The sequence below is a fragment of the Nerophis lumbriciformis genome, linkage group LG04 (assembly GCF_033978685.3).
Source record: "Nerophis lumbriciformis linkage group LG04, RoL_Nlum_v2.1, whole genome shotgun sequence".
NCBI classification, from domain to species: Eukaryota; Metazoa; Chordata; class Actinopteri; order Syngnathiformes; family Syngnathidae; genus Nerophis; species Nerophis lumbriciformis.
The window spans coordinates 45304377-45330000 of NC_084551.2; the positions used below are offsets into that span (position 1 = coordinate 45304377).

A 25624-nucleotide genomic window follows, 5' to 3' on the forward strand; every position below is an offset into this window, starting at 1 on the left:
AAACAGGAGTAGGGTCAAAGAATAGAAATACCAGCGCTCTGAGAGAGTAAACCGAGCTATCTAAAAGTTAAAGCAGTCTCTAAAATGGTAGCCCGTCTATGCTTTCGTTTTTCCTGGTTGCTCCGCCTTTGAATCGAAACTGACGCCTAATTTGACAGCAATCGAAACTGAAACATAACTTAACGTGGGTGTCGAGCACACACACCTCCTTCACTGTCTCCAGGTTACTACTGTACTTCATGACTCCATTAATAATAATACATGTGTGTGTGAAATTGCTTCAATAAGAAACATAGTAATTTCTAATGTGTTCCATGCCAATTATTCCCTCATCAGTACCGTATTTTTCGGACTATAAGTCGCAGTTTTTTTCATAGTTTGGCCGGGCTCCAGTGCAACTTATATATGTTTTATTTTTTCTTTATTATGCATTTTCGGCAGGTGTGACTTATACTCCGGTGCGACTTATACTCCGAAAAATACGGTAGTCTACAATCATGTTTTTATCAACTGGTTAATTGATTTACTAATTTATTGATTAATGGATTTGTATTAATGGGGTTAATTTAAAAATATATACATAAAATAAACAATAAATTATTAATTTAATTAAGTAATGTATTTGTTCATTTATTTAATTTAATTAAAAATAATTCATCAAAATTGACCAATTACAATCATAGTTGATTATGTCCTCAAACAGCAGCATCCAGAGAGAAGAGATTGACAGCCATTGCATGCTTGAGGGCGTGGCTTCCTTTTGATTGCTAAGCCCTGAACACAGTGTCAACATTTCAAGAAGCAAAAATATACAAACCAAAACATAGGACATCAGGATTCGTGTGTGTTCCTCAGACCTGTCGGACCAGCTGTTGGAGGTTGTCGGGCTGGAGGGCGCCATGGAGATGGGTCAGATCTACACGGGCCTGAAGAGCGCTGGACGACGCCTTGCACAGTGCTCCTCTGTGACCATCAGGTCTGTACTGTACATTTGTATGCATGTCTTTCTTTGATTGGGCTTTAGCTGCTGCTCTCCAATCAACACATCGGACTTCCTTTTCATTCTCACTTGCAGGACCAGTAAGTCACTGCCCATGCAGATTGATGGAGAGCCCTGGATGCAGACTCCATGCACTGTAAGTCTTTACTTTCTTCGCTTTCTTTAATCCAGCTGTTCCTGTAGGTTTAGCCAAAATAGAACCTCCTTCAAGAAAAACATTTTAGTTGGTAAAACACCTTACTGTTCGCGGCCGATGTTATGAGTGCATTGACGTTTGTTGTGTATTGAATGGATCCCCATTAGCTGACGCCAAGGCGACCGCTGGTCTTCCTGGGGTCCATATAGGAGCATACAAAATAAAAATACAAAGAATACATACATTACCAAACATTATACAAAAGAAAAGTACAACATACGATAAAAAACCTAGTTAAACCCAGTATTAAAAATTAATGTTATGTGGGCAGCTGAAATAGGTGTATCTTCAAAGCTGTCTTGAATGACAATTTACAAACCCCGTTTCCATATGAGTTGGGAAATTGTGTTAGATGTAAATATAAACGGAATACAATGATTTGCAAATCATTTTCAACCCATATTCAGTTGAATATGCTACAAAGACAACATATTTGATGTTCAAACTGATAAACTTTTTTTTTTTGCAAATAATCATTAACTTTAGAATTTGATGCAAGCAACACGTGACAAATAAGTTGGGAAAGGTGGCAAGAAATACTGATAAAGTTGAGGAATGCTCATCAAACACTTATTTGGAACATCCCACAGGTGAACAGGCAAATTGGGAACAGGTGGGTGCCATGATTGGGTACAAAAGTACATTCCATGAAATGCTAAGTCATTCACAAACAAGGATTGGGCGAGGGTCACCACTTTGTCAACAACAAATGCGTGAGCAAATTGTTGAACAGTTTAGGAAAAACTTTCTCAACCAGCTATTGCAAGGAATTTAGGGATTTCACCATCTACGATCCGTAATATCATCAAAGGGTTCAGAGAATCTGGAGAAATCACTGCACGTAAGCAGCTAAGCCTGTGACCTTCGATCCCTCAGGCTGTACTGCATCAACAAGCGACATCAGTGTGTAAAGGATATCACCACATGGGCTCAGGAACACTTCAGAAACCCACTGTCAGTAACTACAGTTGGTCGCTACATCTGTAAGTGCAAAGTAAAACTCTCCTATGCAAGGCGAAAACCGTTTATCAACAACACCCAGAAACGCCGTCGGCTTCGCTGGGCTTGAGCTCATCTAAGATGGACTGATACAAAGTGGAAAAGTGTTCTGTGGTCTGACGAGTCCACATTTCAAATTGTTTTTGGAAACTGTGGACGTCGTGTCCTCTGGACCAAAGAGGAAAAGAACCATCCGGATTGTTATAGGCGCAAAGTTGAAAAGCCAGCATCTGTGATGATATGGGGGTGTATTAGTGCCCACTACATGGGTAACTTACACATCTGTGAAGGCGCCGTTAATGCTGAAAGGTACATACAGGTTTTGGAGCCACATATGTTGCCATCCAAGCAACGTTACCACGGACGCCCCTGCTTATTTCAGCAAGACAATGCCAAGCCACGTGTTACATCAACGTGGCTTCATAGTAAAAGAGTGCGGGTACTAGACTGGCCTGCCTGTAGTCCAGACCTGTCTCCCATTGAAAATGTGTGGCTCATTATGAAGCCTAAAATGCCACAACGGAGACCCCCGGACTGTTGAACAACTTAAGCTGTACATCAAGCAAGAATGGGAAAGAATTCCACCTGAGAAGCTTAAAAAATGTGTCTCCTCAGTTCCCAAACGTTTACTGAGTGTTGTTAAAAGGAAAGGCCATGTAACACAGTGGTGAACATGCCCTTTCCCAACTACTTTGGCACGTGTTGCAGCCATGAAATTCTAAGTTAATTATTATTTGCAAAAAAAAATAAAGTTTATGAGTTTGAACATCAAATATCTTGTCTTTGTAGTGCATTCAATTGAATATGGGATTTGCAAATCATTGTATTCCGTTTATATTTATATCTAACACAATTTCCCAACTCATATGAGAGAATAATGTGAGATGGCAACCGATTCCAGAATGATATACATCTATACATGACTGTACGCGTGAGGAGATTGGTCCTGGGAGCAGGAAGTGCCAAATAGCCATTGCTGGCATTCCTAATGTCATGAATATGTGTCAGTTGATTTTAAAAACTGTTTGTAAAAGTAATCTGGTGATTGATCTAACATGTTAGTTCTAAAGAACATAAGGAGACCACAATGCATCTTTTGTTCAACAGATAGAGATGTCCGATAATGGCTTTTTTGCCGATATTCCGATATTGTCCAACTCTTAATTACCAATTCCAATATCAACCGATACCGATATATACAGTCGAGGAATTAACACATTATTATGCCTAATTTTGTTGTGATGCCCCGCTGGATGCATTAAACAATGTAACAAGGTTTTCCAAAATAAATCAACTCAAGTTATGGAAAAAAATGCCAACATGGCACTGCCATATTATTATTGAAGTCACAAAGTGCATTATTTTTTTTTAACATGCCTCAAAACAGCAGCTTGGAATTTGGGACATGTGGCGGGGAGTGTATGTTGTAGCGCGGGGAGTGTATATTGTAGCGTCCCGGAAGAGTTAGTGCTTCAAGAGGTTCTGGGTATTTGTTCTGTTGTGTTTATGTTGTGTTACGGTGCGAATGTTCTCCCGAAATGTGTTTGTCATTCTTGTTTGGTGTGGATTCACAGTGTGGCGCATATTTGTAACAGTGTTAAAATTGTTTATACGGCCACCCTCAGAGTGACCTGTATGTCTGTTGACCAAGTATGTTTGCATTCACTTGTGTGTGTGAAAAGCCGTAGATGTTATGTGACTGGGCCGGCACGCAAAGGCAGTGCCTTTAAGGTTTATTGGCGCTATGTACTTCTCCCTACGTCCGTGTACACAGCGGCGTTTTAAAAAGTCATACATTTTACTTTGTGAAACCGATACTGATAATTTTGAAACCGATAACGATAATTTCCGATATTACATTTTTAAGCATTTATCAGCTGATAATATTGGCAGTCCAATAATATCGGACATCCCTAGTTTTTATGCTAATGGTAGTTCTCAGTGATACATTTTTTAAATGTTTTTATTATTTTACTAATTTTCTTTTTTTATGATTTGAAACACCATTTTCTGTACTTTTTATTATTTTAGTCCTGTTTTTTTTGTTGTATTAGTGTGACTATATTGTTATTCACGCCACTACCTCAATATACTTTAGAGCAGGGGTGTCCAAACTTGTTGCCCTGGGGGCCACATTGGGCTAAAAAATTGTGGTGAGGGCCGAAAGTCGACTGCATGTAAAGTAACTACACACACACACACACACACACACATATATATATATATATATATATATATATATACAGTGTATATATATATATATATGTGTGTGTGTATACATTAAATGAATATAATTGGATATCAAGAGTATGTGAACATTTGACTCCTGCTTTGTTTACTTCCGTGACAAGTTCAACCTCTTTAAAGTTGTGTAATTATCGTATTTTTCGGACTATAAATCGCATCGGAGTATAAGTCGCACCGGAGGAAATGTCGCACCGGCCGAAAATGCATAATAAAGAAGGAAAAAAACATATATAAGTCGCACTGGAGTATAAGTCGCATTTTTTTGGAAAATGTATTTGATAAAACCCAACACCAAAAATAGACATTTCAAAGGCAATTTAAAATAAATAAAGAATAGTGAACAACAGGCTGAATTAGTGTACGTTATATGACGCATAAATAACCAACTGAGAACGTGCCTGGTATGTTAACGTAACATATTATGGTAAGAGTCATTCAAATAACTATAACATATAGAACATGCTATACGTTTACCGAACAATCTGTCACTCCTAATCGCTAAATCCCATGAAATCTTATACGTCTAGTCTCTTACGTGAATGAGCTAAATAATATTATTTGATATATTACGGTAATGTGTTAATAATGTCACACATAAGTCGCTCCTGAGTATAAGTCGCACCCCCGGATGAAAAAAACTGTGACTTATAGTCCGAAAAATACGGTAGTCAGAAATATGAAGCAGCTAAAATGCGGCAAACATGGATAAGTAGGGAGAGTGTTTTGCATTTTTCCCATTATGCATTGTAATGGATTTAATTCTAAGTTGTTTTATGGTGCATGGACGTGTTTTATAGTATCCACAAATTGTGTTATATTGTGTTATGTCTGACTATGTCTCTTGGCATTTTGTGTTGGTTCGATTTGTATTTATTTTATTATTATTTTTGCACCATGACTAGGGAAAGTTGTTTGCATTAGGTCATATAAAAAAAATGCTGCTGCTGTTTGCATTCATAACATGATAAGTGGTCATACACCTGAATTGCTCATGTTGGCCTGAAGATGGCAAAAAAATTGCAGCATACAAACTGACATTTAAAAAATGAAAGTAAAATCTCCCTGCGATTCCTTATGAAACTCATAACATCTCGCGGGCCAAATTTAAGACTTCGCTGGCCCTAGTTTGGACCCAGCTTGAATTTTACTCGGAATTGGATCGTAAAAAAAATCAGTAGTATCGCACATCACAAGAAACAAAGACAGAGGTTCCACTGATTATGCAGTAAGTTAAATAAATAAATGATAAATGGGTTGTACTTGTATAGCGCTTTTCTACCTTCAAGGTACTCAAAGCGCTTTTGACACTACTTCCACATTTACCCATTCACACACACATTCACACACTGATGGAGGGAGCTGCCATGCAAGGCGCTAACCAGCACCCATCAGGAGCAAGGGTGAAGTGTCTTGCTCAGGACACAACGGACATGACGAGGTTGGTACTAGGTGGGGATTGAACCAGGGACCCTCGGGTCGCGCACGGCCATTCTTCCACTGCGCCACGCCGTCCCTGTTACATTAATAAAGTTACATTAATTTTGGGAGTTATAATCAGTGTTAAGGAAAAATGGCGTAACTAATGCCGTTACTTTTACTAGTAATGAGTTATCAAATTAATTACTCATTTACGAAGGAATAATGAACAACATATCAATCATTGAAGTGACAAGCTTGTAATCCTAAAACACCCCATTTGTGGGCAAGGACACAAGACCGCCATCTAAGCACATGCAATCGCTTTATTAACTAGCGCTAACACAATCCAGTGAAAAGATTCAGCAAGCTGCTGTTACTCCCGGAAAACTGCAGCTGCTAATCTAACAACTACATCTAAGCTAAAATGCTGTGAGTGCGCTCTCGCTGACGTCACACATATCTTGGCAACAGGGACAGCCTTTTAAAGGCACACACACTCTGCTTTCATGAAACATCTCAACTGCATATGCCAGATAGTTTGAAGTTTTTTTTAAGTAACACATTAATTACTTTGCATAGTAATTAATTACATTTATTAGAGAGTAATTACGGTAGGAATTCCATTACTTTTTTGGTAAAGTAACGAGTTACTACAATTAATTACTTTAAAAAGCATAATCCTGTAGTAATTGGTGTGGTATGCGTAAACTGTAACATGACTCATGTATGTGACTCATATTAGTGAGTCATACTTCCTGGCCCACTCCTGCTGCGCTGGCTTTCCCTCTCCGTCGTGCCAGCTCACGCCTCGGGAAATTGAACACCTCTATGTATGATTTCTCCTTATTTGTGTGTCCAATTAACACAAATAATAATGTCACACGTACCTTAAATACATTACAGGTTTTACTAAGTTGTGTAGAATAAATGTTTAAGCAAACATGCTAACAAACAGAAACGGGTATGGCTATCTAATCCAGCGAACTCCGTGCAGTATACTCAGTGTGACGTTTGCGAACAAGTCCAGTCTTTTCAACGGCTCTTTTAAGGATTATCCCAGAGTTTTTCTTATCCTAGTTGTGAGCTGTTCGTTCAGTAGCCTATTTTAGTTTTTTTAATTTAATTTTTTATTATTTTTTTTTGCACATGCAAATTTTAACATCGGCAATTGTCCACTCTTCACATGCGTGCCACCCAAGGCAACTGGACTAAAAACTGAGTCAGAGTTCAAGTAAATTTAGCAGCATTTGAATTAACTTTCTTTTTTAACACATAGTGTTTTTAAATACCGTATTTTTCGGACTATAAGTCGCAGTTTTTTTTCATAGTTTGGCCGGTCTCCAGTGCGACTTATATATGTTTTTTTCCTTTTTTATTATGCATTTTTGGCAGGTGCGACTTATACTCCGGTGCGATTTATACTCCGAAAAATACGGTACATACCTACATACTCAAAGCTTGTACATCCACACACACATTTACTGTACAAACATACATCCAAACATACTGTACATTAGAGATGCGTGGTTTGCGGACACAACCGCGGAGTCCGCGGATAAACCGTAGATTTTAAATAGATGCGGGCGGGTTGCGGTTGAACCAATTCGGAAATATATATACATAGTTAAATGTTGTTACCCACATACGAAAAACAAGCAGCACTCTTTGAAACAGTCAATTATTCATCAGGAACTACAGCACAACACAACACAACAGAAGAAGAAGAAAAAAAGAAAAAGATGGCACCGAGTCCCAGTAACAAGTGGTGCAAGTGAGCGCTCCTTCAACGCAGCAGGGCGCATTTTAGAAGCCAGGCGCTCTCGCATGAATCCTGGCACTGTAGATGCCATTTTATTCCTGCATAGTGCTAACAAAAAAAAAGTAAGTAGACATACGGTTGGATATGAATTAGTCTACATTACCTATAGGCTATACCAAATAAGCCCATGTCTAACCTATATTGAGTTCGGTCAGCTAAATAACTTTGATGGTTACGTGTTGTTTGGGCGCACTACAATGCAAAGGAATTAAGGCAATTGCGTTGTTTATTGTGGTTTTTTTCTATTCGAGATATACTACTATGTGTGAATAATTATTTGGCCTCGCTTTCAAGTGAAGTGCATCTCCGATTGGCGACAATGTAAGGCTATTTAGCCTGTTTTGTTTGTCGCGACCGTCTATTTTCATTATAATTCAAGTTTGATGATAAAGTGCGGTCTGATGGGTTTGATTTCCCCCCTTCAGCTATTTGCCTTGGCCAATAAGTTGCAGGTAATTTATTATTATTATTTATTTAATTTATTTTTGTTTAAATAGAGATGACATACATATGTTATTGTATAATTTAAGTTTGTGCGCGTGATTGACAGCCTAAGGCTTATGAGGCACATTTTTTATTAATTTTTTTATTTCAACTTAAAAACGTATGAGCCTATGCCTATGCCTACAACATAGGCTATGTGTTTATCTTTATTTTCCTTCCTGTCGTTGACAATGGAGATTGTCTGATATTTTGTCATGGCTGCAGATCAATCAATAAAGGTTCATCTTTGTCGCGAAATTGTTCACTGTTTCACTGTGCACCCCGCCCTCGTCCCTATTTGAGCATTATAACGTTAACAAGTTAATATTCATTGAAATAAATTCAGAACATTTTTTTTACCTAACGAAAATATAGGCCTAGTCTTTCTAAAACATTTTTTTAACTTCTTAAAAGCCTCGTTCTGCTTTCTGCAACTGCGCACACAAAGTGTGAGGAACGCACTCCTGATCTGAGGGCATTGGCAACAATAGTCAACACTTTCTTAATGGAAATGACAATAATATTATAATAATGATAAATAATATTATCACGCATTAATATCTCTTAGCCACTAATGCGTGGCCAAGAGATATTAATGCGTGGCACGCATTGAATGTCTCTGCTACATTGGATCAGTCTCCTTTCTTTAACAGGCAAAAGATTTATAACCTCACTAATGCCTTGCATCGTCTATATTAGATATATAACAACAGGCGGGTGGCGGGCGGGTGTGGTTTTGATAAAATGTTGGTTCGGGTGTATGGCGGATGGATGACGACTTTTGTGATGCGGTTGCGGATGAAATAATTGTCTATCCGCGCATCTCTACTGTACATATACATTCACTGTACAAACATACATATACACATAATGTACATATACATTCACTGTACAAACATACATATAAACATACTGTACATATACATTCACTGTACAAACATACATATACACATACTGTACATATACATTCACTGTACAAACATACATATACACATACATGTACATATACATTCACTGTACAAACACATATATACATTCTGTACATATACAAGTACATACACATACATACACTCAGTCACATAATCACGTTTCATCAGACATAAATCAACGTTGTTACCCTTGGGTAAACTGGATAACACATGGCACACTGACAAAGCTTAACCTATTGTTACTATAACAATCTACAAGGTTAATATAGCTGGCATATCTTTTTTCCCCTCCATTTTTCTGCTTTCTTTTGTATATCTAGTTATCATGACATATATGTATTGTTGCATTTGAACAACTGTATTGTTGATAATAGAATAATACAAATTATTGGTATTATTCATTATCAATAGTGCTATTTCTATTGGTATTTGTATTGCTCCATGTGTAGTGTAATAATGCTCATTGTCATTTCTGTATTATTATTTATTTCACTAACTGCTTCTTTGCTATCACTTTTACCATCATATTTGTACATATCGTATTTGCTGATGTCGCTCTATTGTTGTTGTTGTTGTGTTTGCTGTTGTTGCTTTTGTCTCTCTGTCTGTCTTATCCCCCTCCTGTCCCCACAATTACCCCCTCTGTCTTCTTTTTGTTCTCTTTCCAAATGATAATATAAATACATTTAATAAAGTCATACAAATAAGGCAACAAGAGAAGTATCCCACACTTCTCTTTTGTAAAGTACATTTTTACAGCCGATATGGGCATCTACATTAACAATATTATTTGCCTGAGGAACTGTACAGGACAAACAAAATTAAAATAAATAAATAACAATATTTTTTTTTAAACTTTATTTTTTAACAAAAAAAATGTTTTTACATATAGAAATATAGACATTTTTATTTGATCTATTTTCAGGTTCATTATTCTGAAGGGTAATAGTTTAAGCATACAGTAATTTTGTACTCACATCTTTATTATGTCCTAATTTCTATTGTAGTTTTATTTATACAGTGTTTTTTTATTTTATTATTAATGCATTTTATTATTACTTATTATTTGTGTATTTTTTCTCCTATATTGTTAAGATGCTACACATTTTTTTTAAATTTCAAATTCAAACCCGTGATGTCACTGCCAAAGAATGGAAGTATGTCACCGCTTTGGAATGTTTACAATAAAAACACAACAAAAAAATGCATTATTGTCAATATTTCAGAATATCCATCCATCCATTTAAAACCCTCCCAAATATATTACACTATCTATATCCATTCATACATTATCCATCCATCCATTTTCTACCGCTTATTCCCTTCGGGGTCGCGGGGGGCGCTGGAGCCTATCTCAGCTACAATCGGGCGGAAGGCGGGGTACACCCTGGACAAGTCGCCACCTCATCGCAGGGCCAACACAAATAGACAGACAACATTCACACTCACATTCACACACTAGGGCCAATTTAGTGTTGCCAATCAACCTATCCCCAGGTGCATATCTTTGGAGGTGGGAGAAAGCCGGAGGACCCGGAGGGAACCCACGCAGTCACGGGGAGAACATGCAAACTCCACACAGAAAGATCCCGAGCCCGGGATTGAACCCAGGACTACTCAGGACCTTCGTATTGTGAGGCAGACGCACTAACCCCTCTGCCACCGTGCTGCCCCTATTTCAGAATAATTCCCACAGATAAAATGTTTATGTAAATTACAAAATTCTGACGTACATCTTATCATATAACTGATACTAGTAATTGTTTCCTTGTTTTACAAAAAACAGTTTAAAAAAGACAACTATAATAACAAGCCAGTCTTTTGAATGGCTCACTTCAAATGCATTTGATCAAAAACTGCTTCTAATCATACACAAAATACATTCATAACACCTTTCAAAGGACAAATCATAATATTAATTATTGTTATCATTATTGGTTTTTAACCTCCACCTGGATAAATCGTACCATTTGTACCATACTAACTATCAGAAAAGCAATACTTTTTTTTTGTCCTGTCCAGCTTCTCAGGCAATTCATATAGTTGATGTAGATGCTCATATCGGCTGTTCAGATTTACATTACAAAAGAGAAGTGTAGGATACTTCTCTTGTTGCCTTATTTGTATTTGACTTTATTAAATGTATTTATATTATCATTTGGTGCAGCCGGGCCGGAGCAGGGGGGGATAGAAAGAGAAAAAAAGGAAGACAGAAGGGGAAATTGTGGGGACAAGAGGGGGATTAGACAGAGAGACAAAAACAACAACAGCAAACACAACAGTAACAACAACAACAACAATAGCAATACTAAATCAATAACGGACAAACAAACAGCAATCAATGCATAACTTTGAGCTTGTTTGCACGCATAATTAGATGTGCTCCCTCTAGTGGATGAAATGATGACTGTGCATCACATGACCATTGAAACATGGCTGCTGGTGTGAAAAATATAATAACATCACTTTGATGAAAAAGTTTTTTTTATTTTTTATTCAGCTGTAAAAGCTGTGCATCTATTAAGAAATGATTACACTCAATTAGTGCAATCATGTTTGAAAAGAGAGTAGCAGTCGACTTGGTTATCAAAGTGAAAAGATAAACATGCCAGATGCGTGTCGAAGATGCAAATAGTCTGCCGGTCGCTACTGAGTTATTCATGCGGGAGCAGCGGCACATTTGCATAGTTGTTGTTAATAATTAGCGGGCTAACATCCATTTGGACCGTCATGTTTGTGCGAGCATTTCACAGCACCGACATCGAGCCGTGGAAATAATTTCTACGTCGGCATGGGCTGAAGAGCCCTCGCGGGCCCGCTGCTTTGGTCACGCGGCGCCTCCTCGGGCTTTGGACGGCCGCCAACAGGTAAGGAGTCGTCATGGTGAGAGGGCGCTGTAATTCAAGCGGAAACAAGCGCAATGAAGGCGAGATGTTCCATTGTGGGGCATCTTGTTGTGAGAGCAAACACTCGCCGGAAGACAAAGACGTAAGAAATTTGCAGCTGCATCGCCCAATAGATGACCGTTTCATAAACAATCTTTGTGTGCGTTGATGAAGTAAAAAACGGTGTCTCTTATTTTATTGCAACAATAAATACACTAGTTGGTTTTCACGCAGTTTGAATAAACTGCACCGACATTGAAAAATACTCTGAGAAAGTTGCTAAAAAAAAAAGACTAAAATAATCACGTAATGAAATATTCAAACACAGTGTTACTGTTCAATTTGTGTGTAATGTTACAGTGTAACAGAAAACATTGATGTATCCTTGCACTATGCCATTACAAACTGCAGTATTTCTGTAAAAAGCACAACCTGACCAGAGAACGACCATGTCCGTATCTGCACTGTGAAAGTATCTTTTCTCCCTTCTCATCTTCTCCAGTTAACAATACACTCATTGTCTTTTCATATGCTCTCCCTCCCTCCAAACTGAGTCTACTCCCTTCCTCCCACCTTGTAATACAAAGAATAACGCATCTCTCTTCTATTGCGCACTCCTTACATACCTTTCTATGAATGTGACCCGTGCCTTTTGAGATGCTCGAGCTTCTCAAATAACAATTTTGTTTGACTACTTGATTAGAAAAATTCCAATACAACAGTGGCCAAAATTATTAAATATACTTGTTAAATAAAACCTCTTCTTTGTTTTTAATGAATACTTAGGTATATTACGCTACTGTATTTTAATGTTGCGCACTCCTTACATACCTTGCTATGAATGTGACCCATGCCTTTTGAGATGCTCGAGCTTCTCAAATAACAATTTTGTTTGACTACTTGATTATAAAAATTCCAATAAAACAGTGGCCAACAATATTAAATATACTTGTGAAATAAAACCTCTGCTTTGTTTTTAATGAATACTTAGGTATATTACGCTACTGTATTTTAATGTTGCGCACTCCTTACATACCTTGCTATGAATGTGACCCGTGCCTTTTGAGATGCTCGAGATTCTCAAATAACAATTTTGTTTGACTACTTGATTAGAAAAATTCCAATACAACAGTGGCCAAAAATATTAAATATGCTTGTTAAATAAAACTTCTTCTTAGTTATTAATGCTTAGGTATATTACGCTACTGTATTTTAATGTTGCGCACTCCTTACATACCTTGCTATGAATGTGACCCGTGCCTTTTGAGATGCTCGAGCTTCTCAAATAACAATTTTGTTTGACTACTTGATTAGAAAAATTCCAATACAACAGTGGCCAAAAATATTAAATATACTTGTTAAATAAAACCTCTGCTTTGTTTTTAATGAATACTTAGGTATATTACGCTACTGTATTTTAATGTTGCGCACTCCTTACATACCTTGCTATGAATGTGACCCATGCCTTTTGAGATGCTCGAGCTTCTCAAATAACAATTTTGTTTGACTACTTGATTATAAAAATTCCAATAAAACAGTGGCCAACAATATTAAATATACTTGTGAAATAAAACCTCTGCTTTGTTTTTAATGAATACTTAGGTATATTACGCTACTGTATTTTAATGTTGCGCACTCCTTACATACCTTGCTATGAATGTGACCCGTGCCTTTTGAGATGCTCGAGATTCTCAAATAACAATTTTGTTTGACTACTTGATTAGAAAAATTCCAATACAACAGTGGCCAAAAATATTAAATATGCTTGTTAAATAAAACTTCTTCTTAGTTTTTAATGCTTAGGTATATTACGCTACTGTATTTTAATGTTGCGCACTCCTTACATACCTTGCTATGAATGTGACCCGTGCCTTTTGAGATGCTCGAGCTTCTCAAATAACAATTTTGTTTGACTACTTGATTAGAAAAATTCCAATACAACAGTGGCCAAAAATATTAAATATACTTGTTAAATAAAACCTCTGCTTTGTTTTTAATGAATACTTAGGTATATTACGCTACTGTATTTTAATGTTGCGCACTCCTTACATACCTTGCTTTGAATGTGACCCGTGCCTTTTGAGATGCTCGAGCTTCTCAAATAACAATTTTGTTTGACTACTTGATTAGAAAAATTCCAATACAACAGTGGCCAAAAATATTAAATATACTTGTGAAATAAAACCTCTGCTTTGTTTTTAATTAATACTTAGGTATATTACGCTACTGTATTTTAATGTTGGTCATGATGGTGGTACTTGGAGAGCCAAGTGTTTTTGAGGGGGAACTTGGTGAAAAAAGTTTGAGAATCACTGGGCTATGCATTTGATTATTCTATATAGTTTTACGTACAAAACAAATATTAAAAACCTGGCAGCTCAGACGCCATAATTTTACTGTAAAATCTAAGGGATTTACAGGGTAGTACTATAAATAGAAAAACTGTACTGCTGCTACCAGTTTTTTTGTTTTTTTTAACAATCTATGGTTGTTGTTGTTTTTATGGTGGATTAATGTAAATGAAAAAACGGTACCACAGGTTTTATTTTTTCTCCGATAAATTTCTGGTGACTGAGCTGCCAGTTTTTTACCGTAAAATGTATTCCATCATATAGACTACTTTCTGTGTGGAGTTTGCATGTTCTCCCCGTGACTGCGTGGGTTCCCTCCGGGTACTCCGGCTTCCTCCCACCGCCAAAGACATGCACCTAGGGATAGGTTGATTGGCAACACTAAATTGGCCTTAGTGTGTGAACGTGAGTGTGAATGTTGTCTGTCTATCTGTGTTGGCTCTGCGATGAGGTGGCAATTTGTCCAGAGTGTACCCCGCCTTCCGCCCGATTGTAGCTGAGATAGACTCCAGCGCCCCCGCGGCCCCAAAGGGAATAAGCGGTAGAAAATGGATGGATGGATAATGTATGAATGGATATAGATAGTGTAATATATTTGGGAGGGTTTTAATATTTTATGGCTGTTAAGTAGAGGGTGCACAGACATCAGTGTGGATCTATGGGAGCTTTATTTTTCAACTCATTTACGTAAACATAGGCAATGTACTTAACATGTAAGCAAATTCGCCACAGCGTCATTTTCGGTCCTTCAACAATCGCTATTTCTTCGGAATCCAAATATATATTCATATATTACAAATAGCCTATTATTTGCGCACTACTAGTGATTCACCAAAAAGTCGGCCATCAGAAAAGACTTTGCTCACTGAAACCGGGTGTTGTGATGAAATATCCACTTCCGCTGGCGAGTGGCGTCTTTCCCCGCGCACAGGAATGACGTAGTTAGCCCAAGATGACAAAACGGCGTATTCAGGTCGAATCTGAATAAAAAAGATCAGATTTTAAGCATTTTGGAGCGTTTAGACTGGCAAAAAAATTGGATCTGTGTCACTTGAGGGCAAAAAAATCTGAGTTGGTGTGCAGTGTAAACGGTGCCTTTTACATGAACAACTAAGCCAAACAGATATATATATATATATATATATATATATATATATATATATATATATATATACAATTTTTATTTTGGAATAATAATACTTGTTGCATTGCTAGATAATAACAACGTTTAAAAGATACTCATTTGCATGCAGTACATGTATTTGTTTCCTTAACAAATACAATCAGTAAGTAAGGATAAAGTACATCATTGACATATTATTTCCAGGCTTTTGCGGGCCACATTTAATTATGTGGCGGTCCAGATCTGGCCCCAGGGCCTTGAGTTTGACACATGTGCTCAAAATAAATCATTCTAATCACAGTAAAGCTTTATTTAAATACAAACAAATGCACTTCTGTCTTTTCGTATTCGATAGGAAATGAAGCAAAATAAGGGATCAGTATCAAGATGCTTTAACAAGCATCATGCAAGAAAAATGGCAATCCCGAATGGAACTTCCTTTCAAGGATAGTAAGTTATCTATTAAACCTTTTTTAATGACCTATTCTGCGGTCAACAAATCAATCAATCACAATATTGCTTGTATAGCCGATAATCCCAAGTGTCTTAAAGAGCTTCACCAACAACGACGACATTCCCTGATCTGAACTGATCTGGACAAAGAAAACTACAAAAGCCCGAGATGGGAAAAAGAAGAAACCTTGAGAAGGGGCCGCATATGTGGGGACCCCTCTCCTGGGTGACTAGGGATGTCCCGAGCCGATATTTGGATCGGATCGGCCGCCGATATTTGCAAAAAAATGCGTATCGGCAAGGCATGGGAAAATGCCAATCCAGATCCAGTTTTAAAAAAAACTCCGGTCCGTGTTTTCCAACGCACCGATTTAAATAATACATTCCACTTTTCTGCTGCTCCCTAATTTCCGTTCCGCATTTTTTAGCACACCTTCAACACATCCACAGGTCTGTGGATTCTCACGCAGTTGCTTTTAGCTGCTGGCATTACACGACAGGCTCTTCTCACTCTTTCCTGTGTCTCCCTCTTACAGACAGCGAGCGCACCTTCTTACACACGTCACATACTGTCACGTCATACGTCACATGCGTATACGCTAGAGATGCGCGGTTTGCGGGCACAACCGCGGAGTCCGCGGATTATCCGCGGATCGGGCGGATGAAATTAAAAAAAATTAGATTTTATCCGCGGGTCGGGTCGGGCGGTTAAAATAAAAAAAAATTAGATTTTAAATAGATTCAGGCGGGTGGCAGTTAAACCAATTCAGAAATATATATACATAGTTAAATGTTGTTACCCACATACGAAAAACGAGCAGGCACCTGCTGCATATGCCACAACAGAAGAAAAAAAAAAAAAGAGATGGACACTTTTACGGAGCGGAGAAGGGACGCCTCGCCGGGGTCCGGGACCGAGGCCCCTTCCCCCGAGAGGGCCCCACCAGGAGCCGTAGCTGAGGCGATCCGCGAGAAGGGCCCGACGCACGTCCAGGGTCACCACCGCGCCCACCGCACCGACACCCCGCCTCGTCCGCCTTTGCCGCGGCTGGCGTCACGCGCAGCAGGTAAGCAGCTTACCTGCCCGCCACCCCCGTGGCCGGGGGCTCGTAACAGGGGTCACTCCGCGCGCTCCGCCCGCGCAGCTTACCTGCCCGCCACCCCTGTTGCCGGGGGCGCGTAACAGGGGTCACTCCGCGCGCAGTGCGCTCACGAAAGGGGTGGGGCTCACCCTGGTTGATATAGACAGCAGGACGGTGGCCATGGAAGTCGGAACCCGCTAAGGAGTGTGTAACAACCCACCTGCCGAATCAACTAGCCCTGAAAATGGATGGCGCTGGAGCGTCGGGCCCATACCCGGCCGTCGCCGGCAGCGAGACGCGCTTGGAGGTGCGCTCAGCGCGGCTCCCATATGATTGCGCACTGGTGTGCGTCTGGGTCGTGACAGCGTGGCACGCGAATGTCTGTGCTGCATTGGATCAGTCTCCTTTCTTTAACAGGCAAAAGCTTTATAACCTCACTAATGCCTTAAAGTTAAAGTTAAAGTACCAATGATTGTCACACACACACTAGGTGTGGCGAGATTATTCTCTGCATTTGACCCATCACCCTTGATCACCCCCTGGGAGGTGAGGGGAGCAGTGGGCAGCAGCGGTGGCCGCGCCCGGGAATCATTTTGGTGATTTAACCCCCAATTCCAACCCTTGATGCTGAGTGCCAAGCAGGGAGGTAATGGGTCCCATTTTTATAGTCTTTGGTATGACTCGGCCGGGATTTGAACTCACAACCTACCGATCTCAGGGCGGACACTCTAACCACTAGGCCACTGAGTAGGTACTAGGCCACTTGCATCGTCTATATTAGATATATAACAACGGGCGGGTGCGGTTCTGATCAAATGTTAGGTCGGGTGGATGGCGGATGGTTGACGACTTTCTGATGGGTTGCGGATGAAATAATTGCCTATCCGCGCATCTCTAGTATACGCCCTCTCCCAGCAGAGAGCGAGGTAGCAGCATGGCTAACGTTAGCTGTGATGCTAGCGCAGCCGCTAAGGTGCGCGCCTCCTCAAGCGTCCTCTGCGCACGGCAAATCTATGCCACGCACAAAATCAAATAAAAAAATAAGCGCATAACAATTTTCGACACATGGACACGACAGAGAAAACAGTTTTCGTCATCATTGTTCAAATATTGTAACGTCTGTCGAGACGCTTATCTCCATTCGGTGCCACATGTCCACACCATCAAAATGCCGAGGCAAACATTTCCACATCAACACCGTATGAAAAAAATAGTGATTTTTTTTAGTTGTCATTTCCCTCTCTGCATGAAAGTTTAAAAGTAGCATATATTAATGCAGTATGAAGAAGAATGTTTTAATGTAGACACATAGAATCATCATACTGCTGTGATTATATGCATCAAGTGTTCATTCAAGGTTAAGGCAAAATATCGAGATATATATCGTGTATCGCAATATGGCCTTAAAATATCGCAATATTAAAAAAAGGCCATATCGCCCAGCCCTAGTTCAATGATGCCAGTTCTGTTTGTCATGTATAATTTTGTCTATTTTGTGTTTATCCTTGAATAAACAGGTCAGTTTCTTGTTACCAACCATTGTGTATTATTCAAACTCCCCTAATTCAGCTAGCTAGTTGTTATCAAGAGTACTAAAACCCTTTTCAACATGATTCTGACAACTAAGTAGGCTAAATAACTTTAAACTTTAATACATGCTCGGATAGGCCAGTATCGGTATCGGATCGGAAGTGCAAAAACAATATCGGTATCGGAAGTGCAAAAACCTGGATCGGGACATCCCTATGGGTGACCGGCTGCAATGGATGCCGAGGGGGTACAGTTATCGAATTATTACATCGGGAAGACAGGAGAGGGTCATAGGAGGATCTTCTTGCATGTATGTATATATGTATGCTGAATTTCCCCCAGGGATCAATAAAGTACTTTCTATTCTATGTACCGGTAAGCAAGTCAACAACGCAGAGTTGTCACCAACTGATGCATGGTCCACCCCGGGTCACGATTTGGGACAGCTAGCGCTTCTTCCAGACAAACAACGTTTTATGTTCCAATTTTTTAAAGCATTGTTTAATACATATTATTAGGGGTGTGCTGATCCTGATACCAAATATCGGTTCAATATTAGCATCAGATTATATTTACTTTTTTTCCACAGAGAAACACAATCTATTCTAGGTTTCCATTTAATCTATTCTCTTGATAATCTGTCCCTATTTATCTGTGATGTTCATGACCTAATCTATTTATATTCTGTCTATTTACATTGTTATGTACAAACTGTCGTCGTTGTGGTACTAATTGGGTAAACATGGTAGCCTATGTAGGCTACTAGGAGCTTGCAGCTGCACAGCAGCTAAGCACACAAAAACCCTCAAGCTAGACATACATAATAATTATTCTTAATTGAACAATATTGCAGTGTAAATTAGTCCATTTGTCAATATAAACATCATTAAAACGGCATTTTACTTACACATACAAATTCTCCAAGGCAGAAGCGTATTTAGAAAGTATCCAATAACAAACGTGTCGGCACCATTCAACTTAATGCGTCATGAGCTTAATTTCATGAATTATTGTGGCTGCTCGTTGTTGCCAAAAAATAATTACCACTTCACTTCAATTAAAGCCAGCATAAATCGATTCCTGACAGTTGATAATAAAAAGGTTAGTGTTTTTCAAACCTACCGTTGTTCTCTGCTTGATTCGTTTTACTTGATCCGACCTTTTCTAACATTCCACAATACAAAATAATAAGTATATGCTGACATTGTGTCGGCCAATGCTCAATATCAAGACTGTTTCGGGAGTTAAAAAGTTCATCTCATGCCTTTGACAAGTGAGACTGAAAAATACTTTTGATGGTATTTGATCGTAATAACATAATTTTACCAACATAATTTGCTAACTTTGTGACTAATACTACCAACCTCTAAACCAGAGGTCTCTAAAGTGTGGTCTGGGGGCCTTTTGCGGTAGGCAGCTAATGTTTTAACGGCCTTTGGCAGATTCTAAAAATACTATTACATTCATTTTCTACCGCTTTCGGGGTCGCGGGGGGTGCTGGAGCCTATTTCAGCTGCATTCGGGCGGAAGGTGGGGTACACCCTGGACAAGTCACCACCTTACAAATAAACTTTATTCTAAATTATTGACCTATTTAGTTCAAATCAAATAATCCACTTTTAAAATGTTGCAATGTTGAACAGTTTGCGTTTTTGCTATAAAACAGTGTTTTCTTTAACAAAAATGGCATGAAACATTAAAAAAAAAAAGTTACCGTATATCGACAGATCTAAAGTTAATCTAGAGATTTAAACGTTGAAAAACATTTTTTATTCATGTCTTAATTTTTTTTCATGACCGAAACCCTTCTGGGTCCCTGGGACCAAACTTGTGGAAAGCCTAAAAGCAGGGTTATCAAAAATGCGGGCCGGATTAGGATTGAATAGGTTCAATCTGGCCCGGGAGATGGTTAGTTGTTGGTTAGTTGGTTAGTTGGTTGGTTGAAGTTTAGTTTGAAAATTATAGCAGTTTCAACATGATACATGACTTTAAAATTTAGCTGCATTTTTTAAATTAAAAAACTGCTGTTCTTAATTTGTCCACTGGATGTTGCAATAGCAGTTCTGTTCGGCAAGCAAATAGTTTATACCGGGACAAGCAAGTATACAAGCAAGAGGTACACGGTAAAACGGGGCTGCAACTCCTCCCTCTCGACCCAACATACTGTAAGACAAACAAGAGTAAAATAATCAAGTGGTAAGCCCACTTCAAATGCTGAATGAGACACAGCACCTTGATATAATTCTGTGCAAATTATTGTCTCCTGTGCAAATTTAAAGAAAGTGAACAGTTTGTGATTCCTGCTGTCAGTCTTTTAAGTTTTTATTTTTAGTTTGTTGAAATTGTTCACACGTTGAACAGCTTTTATTTTTCTATCAATACACAGCAGTGGCGGGCCGTGCGTTTCCCACCTAGGCCTTCAGTGATGTCCAACTTCAATGCTTACCTCTCAAAATACCATAATTGATGTCACCACATGACCATTGCTGGAGAAATACTATACAGGAACACATTTACACCCTTCTCCGTATTGAATCACATCAACAGTGTACAAAACGGGTTATTTTCTGGCGCATTTAAAAATCTATTAAAACGCATCAGCAATTAAAACAAATCTTATGTGGTACTGTCAAAATTAAAATTGCAAAAAACATATTAAAAGTGAAAACATTTCATATTTGAACTTAAAATTTGTTGCATCGTAGTTGGCTGATTCGAGTAGAAAATGGCGGGCATTTCCCCCATTTCATCGCCCGAACAGCTGAGCTAGCTTCCGGGGTTGGCCGACATCATCTCACAAGATGTCGTTTCTCTTTAAATATCCTTCTTGAAAATGGCCTTGCAAATATATATCTGCCACCTAATCAACGTTTTGTTCTCCTTCTCTGCTATCCCGGTCTGGCTACGGCGCAACACTTCCTGCTTCCTGCTAAATTGAAACTTGTGAATGGATACTCATTTTGGAATGACAAGTGAGTATCCAATCACAGTCTCGTTAACATCAGGCTACGGTCAACAACTTGTGATCTGATTGGCTATCGCAACTGTCTCTCAACTCTATGTGTTCTCAAATTCATCCGCTAACGGTGCCGATGAGTATCCAATCACAGAAGGCCTTACTGACAACAACTCATGATCGGATTGGCTACCGCAACTGTCTATCAACTCTATGTCCCCGTTCACTGACAGTGCACAGACGCCAGCATTGTTGATTCTGAATGCTCCGGGCAAATTTCGTACAGCATGGCTAGCTGAATTCTGATTGGATACAAACTCCAAACTAAAAACAACAGCACTGTAAGGAGCATAATATGACATGAAGAGAATGTGAATACATTTAGATATTTAGGGAAAGTACATTTAAAAATGTATCTTTAATTATAATCATGATTTCTGGTTATGTTAGGCCAGCAGAGATGGCCTTGCTGGCCCTGATGGCACACCACTGATACACAGTGATGGCTAGAAGACAGGGTGTAGCTCAATCCAATTGAGTAGTTTTTATCTCAGTTTGTATGGTTTGTTGAGTTAGCACATGATTAATATGTGGAAATGACAAATGAGGTAGTTGATACATTGAGTTTTTATTTATGCTCTATTCAGTTTTTTGTTCAATCCTAGAATGGCTGTGATTTAAAGTTTAATGGCTTTGTAGATACACTGAGATTAGGTCTAAAGTCATAGTGTTCTTCATGGGGTTTTTGAAACGGCACCGATCTTTTCCTCAGGATTTTCAACTCACTTGAAGCGTTTTGTCAAGAGGATTATTGTGATATGTACATTTTCAGAATGTGTTTGTTCTATTTTGGGGCGAAGTAAAACAAAGATAATCTGTGAAGTGAATTATATTTATATAGCGCTTTTCTCTAGTGACTAAAAAAGCTTTACATTGTCATGATCTGTGGTTTGGATCATGTTTTATGTTATTTTCTGTTTAAAGATTCCATAGTTCCTGGTTGCACTTCCTTGTTTGTTTGTTACCTTGACAACCATTAGTGTCACCTGTTTCACGTCTTGGACTCACGCACCTGTTGCTAATTATGTTCACCTGTCTCTGATTAGTGTTCGGCCGATCACCTGCTACCCGAGTACTAATCAGAGGCATTATTTAAGTTTGCCTTTGACAGTCAGTCGGCCTGGCCTTGTTTGCTTCATGCTCCTGTTACGTGAGTACTCCTTGTTTTCCTTCGACTAGTTTTCTGTTTTTGGTGCTGTTTTGACTAATCAAGAATAAATCATGTTTTTACCTACACGCCATGTCCGGAGTGATCCGTCTGCATTCCTGGGAGAACGACCCCGCAGCAAGCTGCGACCCCCCCATCGTGACATACATAAGCGGTAGAAAATGGATAGATGGATGGTGAAACCCATTATCTAAATTACATTTAATCCAGTGTGGGTGGTGCTGGGAGCAGGTGGGTACAGTGTCCTGCCCAAGGATACAACAGCAGTGACTAGGATGGCAGAAGCGGGGATCGAACCCAGAACCCTCATGTTACTGGCACAGCTGCTCCACCAAAAGTTCTATGACGCCCCAGGATGTAGTCTTAGTTGTAATTTTAAGTTATCAAGCCATGATTTTACCCGTCCGGCCCACGTGGGAAGAGATTATTCTCCATGCGGCCCCTGGGCTAAAATGAGTCTGAAGGTTAAAAAAATCTATATATTCTATTGGTTTCGAAAATGAAAAAATATCAAAATGGCCCGCGCATGCTTACATTTTTCAGTGGGCGTTACCGAAGAAATGCGCTTTGTGAGGTTTGATCTATTTCTGTTAGTTTACAAAGCTGATCTGCCACGTCCAAAATGACAGACTCACTGACATATCACGTCTACGTAATTACAGTATGTTTATATTTGTAGTTCTTCACATCTCTAATACAAACCCCGTTTCCATATGAGTTGGGAAATTGTGTTAGATGTAAATATAAACGGAATACAATGATTTGCAAATCCTTTTCAACCCATATTCAGTTGAATGCTACAAAGACAACATATTTGATGTTCAAACTCATAAACTTTATTTTTTTTTGCAAATAATAATTAACTTAGAATTTCATGGCTGCAACACGTGCCAAAGTAGTTGGGAAAGGGCATGTTCACCACTGTGTTACATGGCCTTTCCTTTTAACAACACTCAGTAAACGTTTGGGAACTGAGGAGACACATTTTTTAAGTTTCTCAGGTGAAATTCTTTCCCATTCTTGCTTGATGTACAGCTTAAGTTGTTCAACAGTCGGGGGGGTCTCCATTGTGGTATTTTAGGCTTTATAATGCGCCACACATTTTCAATGGGAGACAGGTCTGGACTACAGGCAGGCCAGTCTAGTACCCGCACTCTTTTACTATGAAGCCACAATGATGTAACACGTGGCTTGGCATTGTCTAGCTGAAATAAGCAGGGGCGTCCATGGTAACGTTGATTGGATGGCAACATATGTTGCTCCAAAACCTGTATGTACCTTTCAGCATTAACAACGCCTTCACAGATGTGTAAGTTACCCATGTCTTGGGCACTAATACACCCCTATACCATCACAGATGCTGACTTTTCAACTTTGCGCCTATAACAATCCGGATGGTTCTTTTCCTCTTTGGTCCGGAGGACACAACGTCCACAGTTTCCAAAAACAATTTGAAATGTGGACTCGTCAGACCACAGAACACTTTTCCACTTTGTATCAGTCCATCTTAGATGAGCTCAGGCCCAGTGAAGCCGACGGCGTTTCTGGGTGTTGTTGATAAACGGTTTTTGCTTTGCATAGGAGAATTTTAACTTGCACTTACAGATGCAGCGACCAACTGTAGTTACTGACAGTGGGTTTCTGAAGTGTTCCTGAGCCCATGTGGTGATATCCTTTACACACTGATGTCGCTTGTTGATGCAGTACAGCCTGAGGGATCGAAGGTCACGAGCTTAGCTGCTTACGTGCATGATTTCTCCAGATTCTCTGAACCCTTTGATGATATTACAGACCGTAGATGGTGAAATCCCTAAATTCCTTGCAATTGAGAAAGGTTTTTCTTAAACTGTTCAACAGTTTGCTCACGCATTTGTTGACAAAGTGGTGACCCTCGCCCCATCCTTGTTTGTGAATGACTGAGCATTTCATGGAATCTACTTTTATACCCAATCATGGCACCCACCTGTTCCCAATTTGCCTGTTCACCTGTGGGATGTTCCAAATAAGTGTTTGATGAGCATTCCTCAACTTTATCAGTATTTATTGCCACCTTTCCCAACTTCTTTGTCATGTGTTGCTGACATCAAATTCTAAAGTTAATGATTATTTGCACACAAAAAAAAAAGTTTATCAGTTTGAACATCAAATATGTTGTCTTTGTAGCATATTCAACTAAATATGGGTTGAAAATGATTTGAAAATCATTGTATTCCGTTTATATTTACATCTAACACAATTTCCCAACTTATATTGTAACGGGGTTTGTACGTCGCTTTTCAAGTTCTAAACCCAAATATGTGGGTATTTACAAAGTTTCTGGGATGAAAACAAAAGGAATGTAGTGTTTCTTTGTAAAGGCTCACCGCCAACTACTGGCCTGGCATGCAAATGACATCATTTTCAGTGGTTTTCCGGCAGGGACTGTTTTGTCTCTCTTTTTCAAACACTCTTGGTTGTTGAGGTCTCAAAGTACCATGACAACATGGATCCAGGACTACTCTGGTTCTGGGATTTGGGCCACCGTAGCCTTACACACAGTTTGAACAGTAACACTGTGAATATTTAATGAGGTGATTATTTGGCGTACCATTGGAGGAATCCCGCGCACCACAGTTTGGTGGTCCTAATGCAATTGTCTGCTCGTCCCCTTAGATCGAGATCGTGCACAAGAACCAGGCTCGCATGCTGATGGGTCCTCAGCAGAGCCGAAGCTTCTTCTCCTCCCTGGTCAGAAGACGGCGGGCCGAGAGCAAAGACTGACGCGTTAAGATTTAGCGAGCCTCAAGAGTCCACATGAGGGACCACAGAGCAGACGACACGGGGCATCCTGACTTTGCCCGCCTGGAGACGTGGACGAGGAGCGAGGAGCGTCATTGCCTGCTTGATAGCTCAGAGTGCAGTAGCAAACTGTAGGTTGTGTTTGT

General features: G+C 39.3%; 1 protein-coding gene across 3 annotated transcripts in view; it reads left to right on the forward strand.

The window, feature by feature from the left end:
• The window catches only part of dgkb (diacylglycerol kinase, beta), a 266844-nt gene that overhangs the window by 240447 nt on the left and 773 nt on the right, over nucleotides 1–25624 (forward strand). For all 3 annotated transcript variants that reach the window (XM_061956152.1, XM_061956165.1, XM_061956159.1), the window contains 3 exons: nucleotides 856–976; nucleotides 1076–1136; nucleotides 25353–25624. The exon at nucleotides 25353–25624 is cut by the window's right edge. In XM_061956152.1, coding sequence (XP_061812136.1) covers nucleotides 856–976; nucleotides 1076–1136; nucleotides 25353–25460 — 290 coding nt within the window. In that variant the 3' untranslated portion in view covers nucleotides 25461–25624. The remainder of the gene's footprint in view (nucleotides 1–855; nucleotides 977–1075; nucleotides 1137–25352) is intronic.